Below are 23,012 nucleotides of genomic sequence, written 5' to 3'. Positions count from 1 at the left end.
TCCAAAGGGAGAGAAGGGGGCGGTGGGGCACTCATATGCATGCACAAAATCCTTCTGCCTTATGCTGCTCATTCAGTCAAAAGGCAGAAAACAGATTTGCTGTTTTTAATTTAGATTCAATCTGTATAAAAGTCATTCATAAAACAATAAAAGTGCTCATGTTTCTTCCTAAAGGTAGTTAAAGTGTCTTATTATTTTAATGTTTTGTGTTTTTGGTCTTGGCCTATTTAATGAGCATGCCATTTGTAATCAAACATTAAAGACAGGGAACTGAAGTGTTTTTATTTAAAAGAGCAGTGGAAGAAATCTTTTGAATGTTTTTATTTAAATTGCAGTTCAAGTTCAAATGACTATTTAAATTTGGGCATCCTCACACACCAAAAATTTGCATTTTTCATGTTAAAGGAAGGCACAACACACACAATTTTTCAAAGGGTAGCTTTCTGTTATTGCAGCGTCTAAAGCTTTGTAACTGCAGCACTTACAGTCTGTAAGTTGGAATCTAATCAGTGATGATTCATCTGTTTATCCTTCTGAGGCAGATATAACAAATACTTTTTAGTAGGGCAATGACTCAGATGAAGATGCAGCATTGTTTGAACAGTGTACTACGTCTGGTGGTTTATAGATTGGCATGGATACCCCCTGGGCCTCTGATTGGTATCATCCCCAGAGAAACATAGAGGTGTGGGTTAGGTTGGAGGCATCGACGGCCACCACTTATGGCATCTTCACGATGGCCAGGGAGTGTGTTGAAGGCAAAAAAAATATATATGTTGGCAATGTTAAGCTGCATGTTCCAATCCTCTGGAGATATGGTGGGGCTGTACTTTTTTCTTTCATGTATTAATTAGCTTGTCTCATTTATTACAGAAACCTTAGAGGTGATAAGGTAATGGAAAATCCGGAGACTGTGTAGGGCCTGCAGTGTTTTTTTTTAAAGTGGCAAACTCTACCGAAGGGATGAACTCGGCAACTTCCCACTGCTTATTAAGAGAACATGGCATATTTCTGACTTAGGTCTGACTTAGTCCTGATTTTCCTGCTGTAAGATACATTCACTTGCAGGAAAAGAAAGTCATGTGATTCGGTCTCAATTTCATTCCTAAAATCATCACCCCTGTGAGTTAGTCTGTTTTCAGTTTCAGTAATCCGATATATCTCCTGTTTCTATGGAAGGTGCTGGCTAACACCCAGGGTGCCCTTTGTTAGTGCTGTCACCTGCACAGGCACGAACATACACACAACATAACACAGCATGGCCTGGTATAACCTAATACAACATAAGACAACATAGCATAGCATAGCATAACACAACATAACACAACATAGAATAACATTACACAGCATACAACATATCATAGCATAACACAGCATAGCATAACATAACACAACACAGCTTCGCATAACATAACACAATATAACCCACATAATTCCACGCCATGCCACATACATCCACTCCATTCCAAACCAAAATACATGGGTGAAAAACATTGTAATTATAGCTCCAACAGCTCTAACTCTAGAAAATGCCAGACCATTTGCATTGCAAATACTTGTTTACTTTGTCATATATAGGGTGACACAAACAGAGCTGTAGCCCTGAGTGGGCACTCTGTCTTACATGCCCTGAGTATCCTGGGTACCATATACTAAGGAGCTATAAGTAGGTCAGCCCTTGCCAATTGGGGGTTTCCAATTTGACATGCAATTTGTACAAGGTCAGAACACTGGCATTGAGGTCTGGTTAGCGACCTCAGTGCACTCTCAGAGTCGAAAAACTAACAGCATCAGTCCAAACATGTGGGGAGGAACATGCAAAAAGAGTCATTTCCTTACCAAGTCCTGGGGGGTGCATGGTGAAACCTGAGCAGAGGAGGTAGAGGAATCCCATCAGACAGAGTTTTATATTGCTGCATTCCTGTAAGCTGCTTGGGACACACAGCAGAGAGGGAGGGCCATGCTCCCCAGTGCACTTTAAAGGCGTTCTTTGATTCAGAGGAATAGCACAAAGAAAGGGTGTGGGCACATCTCAGAAAGTAGAAGCAGGGATGAGGCCCTGAGCTAACCTTTCGATACACATATCACTATGGCTGACATCCGGCTGTGAACTCCTGGTCACTCCTGTTACTTGTGTTGTGGGACTACAAGCTTTGGAGTCATTTCTGCTGTGACAGACTACATTCTAGAGGAAGAGAGGGCAGATAAGTGGGCACTTCAAAGGAAGCAGACCCTTATCAGAAACTTCAAAGAGTCTGACCCTAAATCACTTTTGGTGCCTGGAAATGGACTATAAGGAGGGGAGCTTGAGAGCCCAAAAATGTAAACTGTCAAGCAGATAGTCAGACTGTGTGAGGAGGAGAAACTCTGAAAGACTTCTGCCTGTGACCAGGACTGGGGGCCGAGGCCTGCTAGTTTTCTGTCTCCGTGATGGGACATTACCCAGAGAATCTCACACTACCTGCCTTTGAGCACCAGCACCTGCCTGCTTGTCAAGACTAGTGTGACCAATGAGAAAGAGGAAAGTGTTGGTGATAGCGAGGTCCAGTGGAGGAATCCTATTGAATGGATTCCCTTAGTGAGGTGTTAGGAGATGGCTGCTGCATTGAATCAGTTGTTGCCTGTGGGTAGGGAAAGCCGGAGACCCTTGTATGCCAGGAGAGGCCACCATGGAAAAATCTGCTGCTGATTGGGTCAGAGTCCCAGAGAGATGGTGACCCTGTATGCAGGAGGGAGCTATCGGGATTAAGCAAGTAGTGTAACCTGGTCTGGATCGTCACTGGAGGAGAGACGCCACTGTGGCGAGCCCTATGGGCCTGCACCACGGTGGAAGCTCATCATCCTACACAGAGCCCTTCTACATTTTCTTTAAGGGCTGTCATGATGCTATCCAAGAATAGCCAAGGTTACCTTCATTGAAACATGTAGCCTTTCTGGGATCTTCTATTTGGGCAGTGTTGGAGCCCAGTCACATCTGCCATCACAATGATGGCTTCCCTGTTCCATTGCCTGGCATCGGATTTGACTACCGAGTGGTGTTCATACATATGTTATATTATAACGAAAAATACATTACATAACAGACCATCTACTACCCAGGTCATCAATATAACCCCTGTTGAAAATATGGCTGCGCTACGAAGGTAACAGAGTGTCTAAATTCACTATGTTGCCCTCCACCTGTGGTGTGCAGGGATTAAATTATATCCCTCACAGTTCACACAATCACATTACATAGCATTGCAGAGAGATTGAAAGATGGCTTTATAGTAATATACAAATCAAAATAAATGTTTTAGATTAAGAACATTTTTTTCTGCAGAGTCCTGACGTCTATCAAAAAGCAGCAAATACATGGTTGAGCAAAGGACAGCAATATTTACAGCAAGCAGCAAACCTAGTACCACCTACGGATTCAACAGCAACATCTACCTTTTCTTTTCAAAATTGATCACTTCACATGCTGCGCTATCTTACTGGCTTACGAACTGACACACACCGAAGGGCAGTGCCCCAACCGCCCTCCTTGGGTGTGACGGTGGCCCCATGTGATCGATAAAGTCAATGACTGCTTTGCCATCTGTTGAAGCAGAAATAGAAATTCCACTGAAAAAACACTATCAGGTCATTAACTGGATTTTGTGTGGAAACATTGCTCTGAGAAAATACTTTTTTTTCAAAGCTCACAAAACTTTTAAAGTCCATCATATTTGGTCTGTCTCTTGAGAGGGTGCTAACAGGAGCATCTCAAAGTCAACATTATATGATCATTTCTATTCTGCTCTTAATTACTCAAGTGATATAATTTCACACTTCAGGACCTTTGGTCCGAGCCATTAGCAAGAGTTATTCATAATTCACTGTAGTCAAAAATCCCGGGCTAATGGCGGGTTCCAATGTTACCAACAGAACTCTACGGGGCCAAGGGGCCAAGTTATATTAACTGAAATTTGCAGGAGAAATTTTTAATTACCTCATTGTCTTAAATTATCAATTCCAAAGAAAAGAGAACTTCTCTAAAGCAAAGACATATTTTCTGCTGATCTAATGAACTGTCTTGTAAATTTACAGGCTGGGCAACAGTCTTTCGTAATGCAAGTAATGCACAAGGAATAAAATACGTTTTTACCAATCTAGAAACTATTTAACACTTATCTTGGGTTTCGGAGTAGCATGCTACTCACAACAAAGCATTTCAATGCCTCGTCAGGGGTAAGAAGTACTATATAAATACAATTTTCAATTACGATTAATCAAATAGATTTTCCAAATGCTTACTTTGACTCCGTGATTGCAAGTGGGGGGCACCAGAACTCATTTTTGGATCCAAAACCTAATTTTCATCATCAGACTTGGAACCCAGTCAAGAGAGAGAAAGGCAGGAAAAAAGAAGGAAGGTGGAAGACAACGATAAGAAAACAGAGGCTAAGGGGGACAGCAGGGAAGAAGAAGAACATGAAGGAGTGACAAAAGAAACAGAATGAGCAATGTTGTGAAAGAAAGAGGCATGAGTTGTAATGAAGAGTAGGCAGCCTTGGCATTCTGTAACTTTAGCATTAAGCAATGCAGGCAGCTGTCGCCGATAAGCCTCTTCGCTTTTAGTATTTCTTCCTTCATTGTGAGGTATAAACAATTATAACTCTGTTTCTAATAAAACATTGTTTCTTTAATCCTAATGGACACGACTTAATTGCCTGGTAGAGCGTCAATGAATCGTTAGGAAGAAAACTGCTGCAGCCATATGCAGGATGGGTAGAAAGGACATAAAAATACTTGCAGCTCATTTGAAATAGCTAATGACTTCTCAACACTTTAAATATAAAGCTTAGCTGTAGGGTCTGGAGAAATGAAGGACCCCACCAGGAAAGGGCAAAAATGCATCAGATCTACAAGATATGATGCAATTCTGTTCTCTACCCTTTCGCTGGTGCACAAATTGATGCCTAGTGCCAATGCAAGCACCTTTCCACCATGTTGCAAGGGTGTCTGCATTGTCAGAATGATTGTTTTTGTGCAGGAAGGCACACTTTCCTGCACAAAAAACAATCCAAGAGGTGGTTTCCTCTTTCGATGGGTGATCCACAATGCAGCACACATAGAAAGAGGAAAAAACATGCAGAAATAAAGATATTTCTTCCAGTTGCGTCATCCTTATGCCAACCCTGAGGTTGCATGGAAATCTGACACATTCCCAGACTTGTAAATCTGGAAATGCATCAGATTCTTTCGGGTTCCATGAGTGTTGCATGTGAACACCCCAAGCAACACACATGGAATGACCCTTTCACGCTGTGTTATGCTTGAAAGTGGGTCCATATTTATAAGGCTACGCAAAGCCACCTTGCGTGGATTTTCATGGCCTTGTAAAAATGGACACTGCGCCGGCGCAGTGTGCCATTAGGGCCTCGTAAATGAGGCCCGAAGTGGTTTGTCTCTGCGTACAACTAATATGTGAGGTACATTTTTTTCCTCTCTAATATCGGACTTCTAAAGCAATGACCTCACCCCATAAATGGTATCAGCAACCCAAAAGAAGTTGCCATAATAAGCCTCTTCTGATCTTTGACATAATGATTCATACTGGGGGCAACCATTGGTGACTGTCAATCAATGCATATATATGTGAGGCCCAGAAAAGTACCATGGCTTCTATGACAGAATAACATTTTAAGGAACTTACTCTGCGTCCAGAGAAAATCATGCATGCAGACCCAGGTCCTTAGCATGAGTAATGATTACCTACATGAAATTGGGTTGCTAGATGAGAGAAGCTCAAATACGTCAACTAGGCACTTTGAGGACACCTGGAGAGATTTCATACATTGTGACCTAAGGGCGCAAAGGGCGTGCGTGTCTGCTTTGTGTGCTCCGAGGGCACAATGATATTACTCAAGGGATGGCAGATGCATGTGTGGCCTCTTCTGTAATACTGATAGCACTGGCACGAGTTGCACCAGTGCTATCATGAGAGGGCATTTTGTTAATCGTAAGGGGGTGTATCCCCATGCAAACTCGGTCATCTCTTTGGCTCTGCTGCCATGCCATGTTATAGATGTAGACTCAGATGTAATCAGGCCAGTAGGAGGTGCATTCACTGTGCACCACAAAAGGTGGCATGCTCTCTGTGTTCTTCCTGGAGGCAACTCTCTAGAGGGGTAAATAGGGTCCAATGGACCCCCATACATCCCTGGGCAGTCAGATGCAGTCAATCCCTGCACCTGCCTGCAGGGGTATCTCTAACCTCTCTGTAAAGTGCAGCCAGATTGCTGCCTGCTCAGAGAAACACAGAGTGGCTTTAAAGCTGCTGCCCTGAATTTCACTGAATGTGCTGCCCCCAGGCAGGGTAATTTGTCACTGGCCTGAGCACAACACAATCACTCTAATAGGATGCACTGTCCCTGCTTGCACCCAGTGCACCTGTTTATAGGTGCACAGTGGCACAAACACGGGCAGTGTGTCCTTTAAACAACTCAGGCCCAAGTCCCTTAGATTGATTTCTGTGTGTTTTTCAGGCATTTGAAAAGGGAAATTCCTAACTTCAAGGATTATTGACTCAACTTTAAAGAAAAAGTGTTATATTGTAGCATGAGTGTCTCAAGCTGTAGGTAGACCGTGTGGTGTGTGTATTAGGGGTGTGTGTGAATAGGATTGGATTGCAGAAATCAGGATGGAATGGAAAAGGAGGTAGGAGAAGCATGTAAGTGCAACAATACTTGAAAGGATGCTGAGCAGCATTGGCAACTGCCTAGAATTCACTGGGGAGACCAGGACCAACATTATCCATTCCAACTGGTATCTCAACTCCAGAACCCAGGCATTGTAGGTTAAAGGTCCTGGAATGAGGAATAACATTTAGGCTCAGGAACCATGGGTCCTTTGCTACATCTGCCTTCCAATTCCAGAGACTTTATTGTGGACATTTTCAACCATCCTAGACCAGCAAGTGAGTTTACCTCGTGCGAAAGCGCACATGGAAAAACTGGGACTGGTAATCCACCGCCAAGTAATTTTAGGTGCAGGAACACTGGCCCACTCAGAAACTGCTGAAGTGTTATACTTCGTGATGCAGTGCGAAGTGACTCATGATGAGGCCGTCTTTGAATCTGAGTTTCACATATTTAAATTACATACATTTACAATTTGAAACTGAGGGAGGTAATGCAATTTGTCCAAATTACACATTTTGTCAAATAATGATGGAGGGTTAAGACCAATGTCTCAAGTTTTTTTGCAACGTAGGAAAGCAAACAAATTAGAAGTTGCAGTGGGGGGCCCTCCACTGAACTTATGTGACTTAAGAAAGTCACATAAAGTCACATAAATTGTATTATATTCATCAATGAAAGTCTCAGACACATTAATGTCAATGAGAGATAAAATATTTCATATGTCTCCTAGCAAGACTTCTTACTCAGAAGCCCAATCTGGATTAAAAAGTAGCCTATCCAGGTTGAAGAGCAGACCCGGTGATGAAACATGCCCCTGTGATCAGTGAGGGCCCAGAGTCCTTAACAGAGTGTCTGCCCCAGTTGTAAAAATGGGCTGAGTGCACGTTAATATTTGATAATCTAATCACAAACCTATTGTGATAATACTTTGGAGGCAGATTCATTACTTTTCTTGCGCACCTTAGCGCCTCTTAATGCCACCATGGTAGCGCCGTATTTAAAATACAGCGCACCATGGCGGTAGTTTGGGTGACTAGCATCATAATTTTTTACGCTAGTCTGGCGCTTTGCAGCATTAGCGTAAAAAATGATGACGCTAATCCTGCAAAGCACCCAGAGGCCCCTTGCAATCAATGGGAGCCTCTTTTTAACGCCTGCACCTAGCAGCCGTTGAAAAAATGCAGATAAAATTGATGCAAAGGAATCTCATAGATTACTTTGTGCCATTTTTACACCCCCCTTTGCGCCAGAACGCCCTCTTGCATACATTATGTCTGGCGCATACATAATGTGCACAAGAGGTTACAAAGTGACGCAATGTAAGCATTGCACCAATTTGTAAATATGGCGCAGTGTTTTTCCTCTTCCAACGCCACATTAGCGTAAACAAATAGTGCTAATGTGGCGTTGGAACGGCGCAAGGCCAGCATAAATCTGACCATTTGTATTTAAAAAAATCTTGCTTGTGGGATTTCCTGTTTAAGTGCTCTCAGATTTCTAACTGAAAAAGGCTCCCGGGGCCAGAGGCAGGCACCCCTAGAGTTCCGCTTCAGCATCCTGTTACATTCACCAAACAAACCTCAGAATTTCACAACACTTCTCTTGACTCAGCCATAACTCTACTAATGAGTAAAAAGATTGATAACACTTGCCCTTCCCCCGTCAAATTCATACATGAAAACCTATCAATGAATTCTTCAAATTATTTTACATGCCCTGCATGGCATCTTTCACAATGTGGAGTGCGTTCAGGAATATACAGCAGATTAACACCTTTAATGAAACATATTTAAGAGACGTGAATAAAACTGTGCAAACTATTGGCCTACAATCAAAAGTATCACAAAAATAGAAGATTGTAATTCCAACAAGGTTAATTAAAACTCAGATATAATATCGAGATGACTATAAATCATACTCAAAATATCAGAAATAAATAAAGAATATTCCACTCACCCTTTTGTTTGCCGTAATTCGCACCATATCAGTTTCCTGATTTATAGATTAAAGTTATTATTTGATTTGGGTAACGTCCAGAGATCACCTGACCTTTTAATTCTTGCTCTTTCAAAATCATGTACACAAAAACCTATCCCTTCTTGCTCCAGCAGAGATGTACAACAAAGAACTATTTTATTCCATTAGAGGTATCAACAGTCTTTATGCACACAGAGGATAAAACAAACGTTGCCTTTGTTTCATACTTGTAGGGAATTTGATCTGCCTAATTCGTTGAGCTATATTTTTTCATCTCGGAAGTTTGTAATTTTTAGTTCTGCGGTGTCAGGCTGGAGATGGTTACCAATATATTCACTGAAAAAAACACAAAAGATAAAGAAGAGTATGTCTTCTCATAATAAATAAACTACAGTTCTAAAACCAAAACAATCATTAAAATTCCCCAGTTATACCTAAGTGAGCTAAGTATAACTTGCAGCGCTACATATTTCACTCATCAGTGAGGTAATATATGTGGTCATAAGCAGTGCATTATATTGGTGCCAGTTATACTTAAGTCAGTTGCGTATAACTGGTTCAAATCAATGTTTTTTTTTTTTTCCAAAGAGGATTTTTTTTATTATTAAAAGACCTAGGTATAACTCCGTATTAACCTTTGACAGTTTCAGTGATTTTCTAAGGTTTTGTTAACATAAGTTAAAACTGCACAAACTTATTTATAGCTCCACTTTAACCTTTGTTTAATTTGAGCAAATTTCAATGTCTTTTTTTAATGTAATATAAGAGCTTAAACCATGCACCTGGGGCCAACCCTTTGACCATGTGTACTGGCCAGGCACTGCTCCCAAATCCCCGCTTGCAACTATCCCCCAGTTCATGGCCTTTGGCAGTAAGTAGCATGGGGTTGGCTCCAGAGTCTGGCATGCTGATGTGCCCTGTACCCAACACCCTGCAAACAGCCAACCTCCCAATGTGCAATCCAGTTGGCCGCAGTGCCTAAGTACCCTCCGAGTCCTGTAATGGCAGTCGCAACATTACTTTTCATTTTGCAGCCAGACAATCACCCCTCTTGGTCCCATAGGACCGGGCAGGGTACAATGGTTTCAGCCAACCTGAGGGGCTTATTTAAAAGTCTCTAGGGCCATATTTATACTTTTTGACGCAAAACTGCGCTATCGCAGTTTTGCGCCAAAAAGATTAGCGCCGGCTAACGCCATTCTGAAGCGCCATGCAGGCGCCGTATTTATTGAATGGCGTTAGCCGGCGCTAGCAGACCAGCGCTGCCTGGTGTGCATGGAAAAAAAACACGCACACCAGGCAGCGCCGGCGTTGGGGAAAATGGCGTTAGGGCGTCTTAAAATGGGGCAAGTCAGGTTGAGGCAAAAAAATCGCCTCCACCCGATTTGCGCCATTTTTAACGACGCCCAGACGCCATTTACATGACTCCTGTCTTAGTAAAGACAGGAGTCATGCCCCCTTGCCCAATGGCCATGCCCAGGGGACTTATGTCCCCTGGGCATGGTCATTGGGCATTGTGGCATGTAGGGGGGCACATATCAGGCCCCCATATACCAAAAAAAAAAAAAAAAAATTATACTTACCTGAACTTACCTGAATGTCCCTGGGATGGGTCCCTCCATCCTTGGGTGTCCTCCTGGGGTGGGCAAGGGTGGCAGGGGGGGTCCCTGGGGGCATGGGAGGGCAGCTGTGGGCTCATTTTGAGCCCACAGGTCCCTTAACGCCTGCCCTGACCCAGGCGTTAAAAAGAGGCGCAAATGCGGGGTTTTTTGCCCCGCCCACTCCCGGGCGTGATTTTTGCCCGGGAGTATAAATACGACGCAATTGCGTTGCAGTAATTTTTTTAGACGGGAACGCCTACCTTGCATCTCATTAACGCAAGGAAGGCGTTCACGCAAAAAAATGACGCTCTTTCCTCATACTATGGCGCTAGACACGTCTAACGCCAAAGTATAAATATGGCGTTAGTTTTGCGCCGAATTTGCGTCGAAAAAAACGACGCAAATTCGGCGCAAACGGAGTATAAATATGCCCCCTAGTGCCTCCTTGCACCACATTAGCGTCATTTTTTTTACACTAATGTGGCCCAACAAGGCCAAAATCTCTGCACCAAATTTACAAAGTGGCGTAATGCATACATTGCACCACTTTGTAACCCTTTGCGCTACATTTTGCCTGCGCCAGGCAAAATGTATGCAAACGGGGACATTCCCCCTTTGGTGGGGGGAGCATAAAAATGGCACAAAGAAATCTGAGAGATTGCTTTGCAACATTTTTTTGCACTTATAATGCCTGCTCAAAGCAGGCTTCAAAGGAGGTATACCATTGTTTTCAATGATCTCGGCCTGAATATTTTAGTTTGCCATGTTTTTTCTGCAAGACCTTTGCAGGAGTCCTACAGTCCTACAGGAGTCCTGCAGTGCTAGAAATCACTAATTCTAAATCTCAATTTCTGTGAAACAGCTGAATGGATTTAGGCAATATCATGAAAACCGTGTTTTCACATTAAAGATCTAGCTTTCAGGCAAATATAGTGTGGTTCATGAAGGAACTTAGGTCGATTAACCTTTTTTTGGGGAAAGTTTTCTGAAGATTCCTTAAATGACACTAAAGTTATTAGCAAAACAAGAAATGATCTTCCGATGGAAATTTTGACTTGCATATAACTACACTATATATTTGTAATTTCACCTGAAATCATTAACTCTGCACCACTCAGATTACCCATTTCTAAAAACTGAATTTCAGGATCACTACATTTGCATAATATGTGTGATTTGGTAAATTACACAAAAAGTAGGAAATTACACCACCATGAATTTCAAACACATTTTTGCTGCTGAGGACAGGTACTGGGTGAAAAAGAGTCAAGAATATAGGAACAAGAAGAAAATGTCTCACATGAGGCAATTTTACTGTGAACCAGTACACTTGCCAGCAATTCCAGTGATTTTGTATCACAAAGTATACAGCGCTGTCATTTGTGACTGAGGATACCCTTAAATCTATTTTGCATAAGTTAGGCATGTTTGCACATATTTTACTTGACATTTTGCATTAATTTTGGGGGGGGACATATTCAAGTTTGCCTACACTTACTTTTGAAATTGAGCTATGCAGTATTTTGACTGAGTTTTATCCTCCTTAAGCAAATGAATAAAGTAATTCACATGTGACTAGAAGCTGTCACCTCTCAACACTCTTAACAACCATATCTATGGCACCTACCAGCCCAGAGCTCAAAGTAGGTACACATATAAGGTAGGAGGTGACAAAGGGAATCAACTAAAGTTTCCCTGAGGTTTGTTATTGGAAATGCGCTATCATCAACTTTCTAAAAATGGGTTAGCTTTACACTCTGGGCCTCATTACGAGGCTGGCGGTCAAGACTGCCACTGCTGTGGTGGTCCGACCACTACATTAAGACCCTGGAATTCAGATCACCAGGGTTCCGCCGTCTTTGTTGGGATTGGTGATCCCAACAGGTTGGCGGCGGATGGAGGTCTCAATCAGCGCCGCCCTGCTGATTATGATCTCGTTCTCCACCAGCCTTTTCATGCGGTTTTACCACCATGAAAAGGCTGGAAGAGAACAAGTGAAGGGGGACTTGGGGGTGCCCTGCACTGGCCATGCACTTGGCATGGGCGTTGCAGGGGTCCCTCTGCCCAGCACCATCACAATGTTCACTGTCTGCTGTGCAGATAGTGAACATTGTGAAGGTGCTGGGGCACCCTGCAGGGACAGCATTGCAGCTGGCTCAATTTTGAGATGGAGGCAATGCCGCCACCAGTTTCCCAATAGACTGACGGGCGGAAAGATGTTCTGTATGACATCCTGGGATTCTGCAGCAGAAGATTCTGACTCCTTTGAAGTGGTTGTTTTGAAGACCTTAATGGAGAATGGATATTTTGGACACAGAGGAAAACACCCTTATGCCTCAAAGTTGTTCTAAGACATGCTGGATTTCTACCTGTACAAAGTTCCTTAGTTAGTTTAGTGCAACTGGACACAATCAACGTTCAAACACTGCATCACACATAAAGTAACTGGGAATGTACTGTGTGGAACTACTTTAGGGATTGGTTCAGAATTAAATACCAATTGCATGCTTCCTCTCTTCAACAATGCTTAGCGTGACCCATTGGTATATCAGATCCAGACCAGAAGGAGAAGGAGAAAGACTTACACCCCTCCTTTGCTGGTGGAATCTCTCACAGAGGAACACTTAAAGAACTCTTTGTACTACTGTGTTAACCAGTGTTAGGTTTCATACCCTGTCTGAAGAGCACAACTTTCCGTATGTACCTTAACAATTTGAAGTTGAAAAGAAAGTGCAGTAGGGAAATAACCACAGGCATACATAACCTGAAACAGATGAAACCTTAACATCTGTGTCCCGGGGGTGGGCACCCCAGGACATAGCAGGAGCCGGCCCTGGTGGGTGGTGGTCCTCAGGACAATCAGTGGCTCCTCAAGGGCGGCTGCATTGCCCCTCCAACATAAATAGCCCCGGGGATGTGGTGGTCCCTGGGGCCCCGGGGTCTGCAACAAACCCCCTATCATTTTCAAAATTAGCACCAGGGAGCTCCCCCCACATTGAATTTCATTACGGCTCTGGGGAAGTGGCGGACCCTGAGCTGTGGGGGGGCCATGCAACCCCCAACATTAGATTTAATTAGTGCCCGAAGGAAGTAGCGGTCCCAGGGGCTGCAGGGGACAGTGCAGCCCGCCGCATTAGATTTCATTAAAGCCTGGGAAGGTGGCAGTCCCTGTGGCTGTGGGGGGTGGCTGTGTGGCCAACCTGCATTATATTCCATTGCAAATTAGAAATGAAAAGCCCTGGGGAAGTGGTGGGCCCTCAGACAATAATAAGCGCATGAGGGGGGCCTTGGGCATCTACCTCCTTATTTTTGTATATGCCCCCGTGGCCTGGCTCACTGGGGGTCTTTAAAAATACAAGTACAGAAGATCACGCTTGTTTTTTCAATTTTTACGTTTCATATTTGCAGCAAAAATGCAAAAATAAATCCTTTTGTGCCCTGGCGAGAATCCTCTGGGACCCCATGCCTCAGAGTAAAGGGGTCAGGACGTCCCTACCCTGGCCCCTTTTCCTTCTTTTTGTGTTTGACAGCCAATCAGAGCTGTGCATTCCCTTGCCCGAGCTTGTCATTATTTGCGAAATCATCAGGGAGGATCCACAGCCCTAGATATACAAATGTATTTTCCCTTTAATATCTCTAAAACTACTGGACAGATTTACTCTGTGGCCGTAGATATACAAATTTATTTTCCCATTAATACCTCCGAACTACTGCACAGATTTACACCAGCGAAAGTGCAATCTGCACACCAAAAGCTAGCTTTCTGCCAAATTTGGTGTGATTGCGTCCAGCGGTTCGGGCTGTATTTGTGTTCAAAGGTCCTATGGGAATTAACATGGGAAACACATGTTTCCTTCCCACCTTTTTTCTTGGCCTATATATAACCACCACATAGGCTCCCCCCTTTTTGGGGTGACCCCAGCCTCATGGGAGTGGGAACGGCTGCCAAGGGAGCAAATGTGGCATAAGCTTCCAATCCAACACAAAGAAAATCACCATGTGGTGATTCAGCAACAAACACTTTGTTGCATCTCGTGCTGAACAGTGAATTTCTTTCTGTTGGATACAGGTATACATGAAACATAAAAAAATAACAATTCAATTTCAAAACATTATATACATTAATAAATGACTAAACGAAATAAAACAAAAATAAAATATGAATAAAAGATACATTTACAAAAAAATAAACATTTAGAAATAAATAAAAATATAAACAAATACTATAAAATTAAAATTATATACACATATTAATATTAAATACATATAAACATATTACTATTACAATTCCACTCTAAGCAACAGTAGGGAAAGCGTTGGACTTTGGAGGAGTAAGAGTTACTATTTCCACTTCAGTCTGTGCAGCAGTAGGAAGGGCACTGGACTTCGGAGGACTTCGGAGGAGTAAACTTTACTATTCCCATGCCAGCCAAAGCAACAGTAGGGAAAGCGTTGGACCTCAGAGGGGTAAGATTTACTATTCCCACTCCAGTCTAAGCAACAGTAGATACAATATTTTACTTCAAACACTTTGCAAATTTGAAACACCATATTTATTTTGAAAAATTATAAACCTCAGTATAAATACTATTATTTAACATAAAACATTTATATATATATATATATATATATATATATATATATATATATATATATATATATGTATATATATATAGAGAGAGAGAGATATGTATTAAAACATAGAAAATAAAAAAATAACCAATTTACCAAATTCATAAAGAATGTAATAATTTTTAATTTAAAAATAATGGTTGTTTAATTACTACTCAATTAACATGCCACGCTGTACCCCTAGAGGCCTAGTAACCCACAACTAAAAGTAAATAAGTTTAACACAATTTACAAAATTGATAATAAATGAAATGGCTGATTAACAATTATTAATTAATTATTATCAATTATTACCAAAATAGATTCCTACCCAACAACCCTACAAACCCAGCAGCCCACACCTGAAATATAACTAATATGTATAGTTATTACACAATTGGGATAATTATTAATCAACTAAATATTTAATTATTCAATAATAATTATTAATTAAATATTACTTAATTAATTTCCCACCCTATACCCCTAGAAAGCTAGCAACCTACAACTAAAATATAACTAAAATAATTCAGTATTGCATAACGTATATCATTAATAACCACTCCAATTATTAATTATACGTTAATGTATTATTAATAATAACTACCTAATTAACGTCTCACCCTATACCCCTACAAACCCTGCAACCTGCACCCAAAATATAATTAATGAAATTAATATTACAGAATATAAATATTTAGGCCCTCATTATGACATAGGCGGTAAATGCCGCCTACTGCCACGGCGACGGCTGCTAAAAGACCGTCGCCGTGGCTACCAGCCGACTGCCATATTATGACCTTAGCCGGAATTCCGCCACAAGGCTGGCGGAATTCTGGCTATGGTCATAGAGGCGGACAGCGGTAAGGTGGCACTCCTGCCAGAAGCAGCGCCACGCCAGTAGACCGCCGCAGACCGTATCATGATCCATGATACAGCCTGGTGGTGTTCCGCTGGCGGACGCTGCTGCTGGCAGCAATGCCCCATCCCGCCTCCTGCCGGAGGACCCCCTGCAAGCAGGTAAGTTGGGTGCTCCGACAGGGGAGGGGGTGGGAGGTTTTGTCAGTGTGTGTGGGTGTGTGTGTGTATGTTTCTGTGTGCGTGCATGCGGGTTTGGGGCATGTGGAATGCATGTGTGCATGAATGGATGTGAGTGTGCGTGTATGTTGTGTTGTGTGAATGCATGTGTGCTTTTGTGTATGTCAGTGGGTGTGGATGAGTGTGTGCATGGATGTATGCATGCCTGGGTGAATGTAGGTATGTGTGGATGCATGTGTATGTCTGTGAATGTAGGTGTGTGTATGTCAGGGTGTCTGAAGGGGAGGGTGGGGGAGGACTCTGGGGAGGGGGCAGGGAGACCCCTATCAGTGCCAGTGAAGGAAATCTCTGCACTGATAGTGCCTAGTGCCATGTTTTTTGTGGCGGTAAGAAAGCCACGAAAACCATGTCGTGGGTGGGGTCCTATTCCCTTGGGCTGCCTAGTGACAGCCGCCGGGCTGGAGACCGTAGTCTCCAGCTCGGCGGTCAATACCGCCGTGGTGGTCAGTGTGGTACATTAGCGGTTTGGCACATTGGTGGTTTGGCTTTTGCCAAACCGCCAATGTCATAATATGGTGGTATGTACCGTGGTACTACCGCCACTATAACACCAACCGTCTGGGTCATAATGACCCCCTTAATATCAATCACATGCTTACTAAAAAAATATTAATTAATTAATAATAATTAGTTAATTAACTTCTCAATCTAGCCCCCTACCAACTTAACAACCCACTACATCACTCTAACTACTACTAACAATTAATTTAAACATTCTAAATTACTTAAAATTGCATTCTATATTAAAAAAAATTATAACAATTATAGAAACAACAATAACACATAAAATTAATATATGAACTAAACTCATTACAGTAATCAAAAAACGATATTATTTACAGCTATATTATTGAAAACGATATTGACAACAATGCAATTCTTGATACCGATATTACTTGCCTGAAAATAAGAATACTCTTCAATATTTCTGCATCTCAAAAATGTTATACCACAATATTTTTTTCTGATATTTCCGTGTTCTGATGTTAAAAACTCAATATTTTATGCAAATACCCCTAATTTGTTGGTCAAAGTATTAATCTGTATGGTTTCCTAAAAACGTCATGGAGCCAGCCAAGGTGTGACCTCTCCAAATAGCTGGAACAAACCGACCCTTTTAACACAAAAGGTGTTCACCTCGATTTCTTTTCAAGTCCAGTCATTGTCAAGGTATAGAGAATACAACTTTGTCCCAATGAACCTAATCAAGCTCCACAAAAGTGAGTAATTATGGCTGTGAAAGACTTCACCAAGATTATACCTACCACTGATCCAGCTTTCAGTGTTTAACGGTGTACTTGTTTCTCTTGTTCTGCTCAGAGCTTTTTCCACCAAATGCCATGTATATCCCAATGGCTCCCGCTTCACATATTTAACTCTCATGGTGCCTTCCGTAAAGAGAAACTCCAAGATGGTTCTGCTTGACTTTTGTTTGCCCCAAAATGTTTCCAAGTTTCAAGGTAGAAATCTTGACCAGATTCAACCACGAATTTCAATCTAACTACATTGCAATTTGATGGTACGTGGATTTGAGGCTCAGGAGTACAGGAGTCTGTGTCCTGACTAGACTATGGGAGGGTAATTGGGAGAGATTTATTCTAGCTGACGTTCAGTGCTGTGCCTTTCAGTATTTGATTTCAGTTCTATATTTTTCAAATTGTTAACTCTTATTTATTAATTTATTTATTTGTATATTGATTTATTTTTTGAATTATCTATGCAGTTTTTTATTTATGCATTTATTTACTTGCGGATGCCATTTTAGTTAGAAAGACTGATTCAAAATGGCAGCAGAATGTTTTTCATGTAGCATAAGAATTAAACCACAATACAAAAAGAGGTAACTTAATGAGAAATGACACAGAGACAAGGGATACGTTTTCGCTGAGAAAGATATTGAAAAACATGATTTTATCTTATTATTGGTTTTTGTTAAGCTCTAAGAAACAATCTCTAGATGTTCTTCATCAACGAGACATGGGTTTGCCTGATATTTTTACCATCAGAAGTGCTAATGATTAATTCCTCTTTTATGCTTTAACCATAATGGTGTTTATTTGGCCTTACTACACACTGAACATTTCCTCTAATGGCTGTCTTGAGGCTTGGCCCCCAAGGCATTATTAAACTTGTGGAGAGCATCTCTGCTCTGCTGCTGTTCTCTGCTCTCTCTCTCTCTCTCTCTCTCTCTCTCTCTCTCTCTCTCTCTCTCTCTCTCTCTCTCTCTCTGATTTCTGCCTTTCTCTCTGATTTCTGCCTTTATGCTTTTTATTTCATCTTCTTTTTGCCTACCACTGCTTTTTTCACTTTGTCACTTTCTCCATTTTCTTCTCCTTTGCACCTTTTTCCTTTCCATGCCCTTGCCGCTGCTCATCCCCTGCAGCCCCACCCCCTTCCAGCGCTGTTTTCCTGTGCCCAGCTTCCTGCCTCCCAGCTGTCCAAACACTACTTAGCATGCCAAAGTTAAGCCCGCCTGTGCCCGTTCGCGCCTGGAGCGTGCCCACCACCACACACCCTGGTTCTAAGTCCATCCACCACTATGACGCCAGCACCCTCTGCACCCTCAGCACTGGACGTTCCACTGCTTGACACCTTGCAATGCTAAAGGACACCCAGGACCCTTTCACCTGCTGCAACTGCACCTGCACCTTCGGGTGCTGCTGTACTACAGACCACCCAACCACACAACCAACAAGAACCGGAACTGACCACCTCAACTGCATCCTGCTCAACATGCGCTCCCTCCACAAGCACGTCATGGAGATCTGGGACCTGCTCGATTCCATCTCCCTGACAACGCATTCCTAACAGAAACCGGGATGAAGCCCACCTCAGCCCTGGACATCGCCATCCCTGATAACTATAAAATCATCCACTAGGGCCGGGCCACACAACTGGGAGGAGGCATCACCATCGTACACAAAAGCACCCTCCGTCTCATGACCAGCCCAGAAGACCACTTAGCCAACATGGAACACCTGCACTTCAAGGTCCAAACCAACTCAAACTCCACCCTCCATGGCACCTTCATCTTCAGACCTTCCTGACCCCTTTCAGCAAATCCATATTTGACTTCATTGCACCCCACGCTTTTGCCTCCACAGACTACTTCCTCCACGACAACCTCAATTTCCACCAGGACAATCTTAATGATCACAACACCTCATCCCTACTAGAGAACCTCATCACCATTGGACTCAAACAACTGGTTAACATCCCAAACCCACAGCAGAGCACACACTTAACCATATTTTCACAGCAAGCAACAACATCTCCATCAGCCACACCTCCAAACTACAATGGACCAACCACCACTTTGTCCACTTCTCCTTCACCAAACTCACCATTCACCACCATCCCCACCGCTACCTATGCAGAAGCTAGAATAAGGTCACTGAAGTCCAGCTCACAGACACCATCAGGAAACCTCCTCCCCCCCCCCACCGGCAGCCACAGACACCAACGCCTCACCACGAAACCTTCACATACAGATCTTCAACTGTGCCAACACACTGCCCCCCCTCAAGAAGCCATCAGGCAAGCAACCATTCAAGAAAGTCAACTGGTTCTCCCCCAACCTCCAAGAGTCCAGACCCACCTGCAGATTGCTCAAGAAAAGATGGAGGAGCAGCAAGACCGTGGCAGACCACGCAGCCTTCAAGACCACTGTCACCACACACCACCATCTCATCAGAACAATGAAGAAAACAGCCATTCAGGAATGCACCAATGCTCACAACAACAAAGAACTCTTCACTTTGGTCAAGGAAATCGTCAAACCATGCACAGAGACATCAGATATTCCTCCCTCCAAGATCTCTGCAAAAACCTTGCCACCTCCTTCCACTGCAAAATCGAGGAGATCTGTGACAGCTTCAGAACCCAAGTACCACCCACCCCACCCACAAACACCGAATCCGACAATGCCAGGCCCCAGCAGACCCTTCTCAATTGGACCACTCTCACCTCACAGAACACAGAAAGTCAGACTACCACCATTCCACTCAGAACCCACAGCCTTCCTGAGCCCGACTCTCTTCATCATCTACATGGCCCCGCTTGCAGCCATCGTCAGAAGCCATGGACTCAACATCATCTCCTACGCCAACAACACCTAGCTCATTCTCTCCCTCAATGACGATCCAGCAGTTACTAAGAGCAACTTCCACAATCGGATAAAGCCAGTCACTTATTGGATGAAGGAAGCTGCCTCAAGCTCAACTCAGGCAAGACTGAAGTCCTCATCCTGGGCTCCACCCCCTTTGCCTGGGCCTGGGAGGACTCCAGGTGGACTCCAGAGCTTGGAATCCCCCCACACCAACAGACCACACAGGGAACCTCAGCATCATCCTAGACTCTTCGCTCTCCATAAACCGCCAAATCAATGTTATCTCATCCTCCTGCTTCCACACGCTCTACCTGCTTCTTAAGATCTTGAAATTGATCCCCACTGAATCCAGAAAGATGGTCACCTATGCTCTGGTCCCCAGCAGACTCGACTAGGGCAACACACTCTATGTTAGCACCACACAAAAAATCCAAAAGAAACTGCAGAACACCCAGAACACCTCCGCCAGACTCATCCTCAACATCCCCAAAGCAACCACATCACTGGACACCTGAAACACCTCCACTCAACACAAATGTCACCTTCAAACTCATCACACACTCCTACAAAGCTCTCCACAACACAAGACCCCCAAACCTCAACGACCGCCTCTCCTTCTACACACCCACCCACATCTCTGCGCTGCCCAATGGGCCCTGACCACCATATACCGGATCCGCAAGACATTGGCTGGAGGAAGATCCTTCTCTTACCTCACTGTGAAGACCTGGAACTCCCTGCCCTTGCATCTCAGGCAATCACCATCTCTGCATCAATACCAGAAGGACCTCAAGACCTGGTTCTTCGACTGAACCGCAGACGCTTTCACTCCACGTCTCGTCAGCACCTTGATACTCATACGAGTGAGTAGTCACATTCTATAAAAAATCTGATTGATTGGTTCAGCGTTGTGGGATCTGTATGGGCAGTGTGGGAGCCCAATCACAGCTACCCCTAAAAATGGCTTCTCCGGCTTCCTGGCATGGGATTTGCCTACAAGCTAGTATGCATAAATGTGTGACTATCATAAGAAAAAATACCTTTTACCACCCATTTCAACAATTTACCCCATGGCATAAAATTCAGCTACTCCCCAAAGGTAACAGAGTATCTACTGTCATTAATCTGCCCTTCACCTGGGGTGTACAGAAATCAAATTATTTTCACACCATGCACACAATTACATTACATAACAATCGGGAGTGATTGAAAGGTGGCTTTGGAGGTAATACAAATTTCAAAATATTTGTGTAAAATAACATAACATTTTTTCTGCAGAATCATGACACCTATCAAAAATATAAAATGATGTTTAAGGGATACAAAGATTTACAGCAAGCCGCATGTGAAATTTTAGATAGCGCTCACAGGTCACCATCGGGCAAATCTAGCACCACCTACAGATTCAAGAGCAACATTTACCTGTTTTTTTCAAAACTGATCACTTAACTTACAGCACTATCTTACTAACTTAAGACACACACCCAAGGGCAGTGCACCAAACGCCCTCCTTGGGTGTGGCAGTGGCGCCTTGTGGTCGATAAAGTCAATATCTGCCCTGCCACCTGTTGAAGCAGAGATAGAAAATGCAATGAGAAATCCACTATCAGGCCATTATCTGGATTTCGTCACAAAACACCACTCAGAGAAAAATGGTCTCTTTCAAAGCTAATTTTGCTGAGCGGTGAGAGTCCATCAAACTTCGTTTGGCTCTAGAGAGGTCGCAAGCAGAGGCATTTCAGGGCTACCACGATATGATCATTTCTATTCTGCTCTTACTTACTCATGCGGTATGATTTTAGTCATCAGGGTCTCTGGACCGAGCCATTAGCAAAAGTTATTTATAATTCACAATAGTTCCACATCCCGGACAAATGTCAGGCTCCAATTACATCAACATGACACATGCCGTGGTCAGGACTTTCAGAGTTATTGGTTGATTGATATTTGCAGGAGATAATTTTAATGATCTCATTGTTTTGAAATATCACTTCCAAAGAAGAGAGAACTCTCCCAATGAGACATATTTTCTGCTGCGCCAATGTCTTGTAAATTTACAGAACATGCAACAGAATTTCTCATGTGAATAGTTTTTCCAATTGCCTTATTTGTCCGTGACTACCAGTGGGGGCCACTGGTACTCGTTTTGGGGGTAGAAGACTTATTTTTATTAAGGCTTTGACTCAGATCAAAAGACAGAAACATGGAAAAGGGAGAAGGAATGAGGAAGGGAAAGGTAAGAAAGAGAGGCTAAGTGAGAAAACAGGGATGAAACAGAAGCTACAAGAGTGAGAAAAGAAAAGTTAAGGGTAGGGTGATGGTAGAAAGAGGTATGCGGTGGAGTCAAGAATAGTCAGCCTTGGCATTTTGCAAGTTATGCATTCGGCAACACAAGTAACTTATTGCTGATAAAACTTTGGGCCCTTGCACATTTAGGGGCAGATGTAAGTGCAGCTCCACTTTCCTTGATCCCCTTAGCGCCCCTTAACACCACCATGTGTGCACCATATTTAAAATACAGTTCACCGTGGCGCAGGGGAGGGGGCAATAGCGTAATTTTTTGTGACACTATTGATGTACTCTGCAGGAGTAGCATCAAAATGTTGGTGCTACTCCTGCAGAGTACATAGGGGCCCATTTTAAATAATGGGATGCCCTCTTTTAACGCCTGCTCTGAGCAGGTGTTAAAAGTGCTGAAAAAAAAGGTGCAAGCAAATCCCTTAGATTTCCTTGCGCCATTTCTTTAGCCCTCCTAACGGGTGAACACCCCCCCTTTCATATATTATGCCTGGCACAGGCATATTGTGGCACAAGGGTTTACAAAGTGGTGCAATGCAAGTATTGCACCACTTTGTAAATATGGTGTGTGTGAAATGCAACCTTAACGCCACATTTGCATCAAAATAAATGACGCAAATGTGGCGCAAGGTGGCGCTTATACATATGCCC

The 23,012-nt window shown here is 43.1% G+C and overlaps 1 protein-coding gene across 2 annotated transcripts in view; it reads right to left on the bottom strand.

The window, feature by feature from the left end:
• VIPR1 (vasoactive intestinal peptide receptor 1) overlaps window positions 1–23,012 on the bottom strand; it is a 997,445-nt gene that overhangs the window by 736,741 nt on the left and 237,692 nt on the right. Inside the window, exon 2 of one of the 2 annotated variants that reach the window (XM_069210995.1) lies at window positions 8,625–8,981. The exons of the other annotated variant lie outside the window; for it this stretch is intronic. Coding sequence (XP_069067096.1) covers window positions 8,625–8,651 — 27 coding nt within the window. The 5' untranslated portion in view covers window positions 8,652–8,981. The remainder of the gene's footprint in view (window positions 1–8,624; window positions 8,982–23,012) is intronic. 2 annotated transcript variants of the gene reach the window in all.

This window comes from Pleurodeles waltl, chromosome 10 (genome assembly GCF_031143425.1).
Source record: "Pleurodeles waltl isolate 20211129_DDA chromosome 10, aPleWal1.hap1.20221129, whole genome shotgun sequence".
Taxonomy (NCBI): domain Eukaryota; kingdom Metazoa; phylum Chordata; class Amphibia; order Caudata; family Salamandridae; genus Pleurodeles; species Pleurodeles waltl.
The sequence above is the reverse complement of the archived record's forward strand: the minus strand, read 5'-3'. Positions and strand labels throughout refer to the sequence as shown.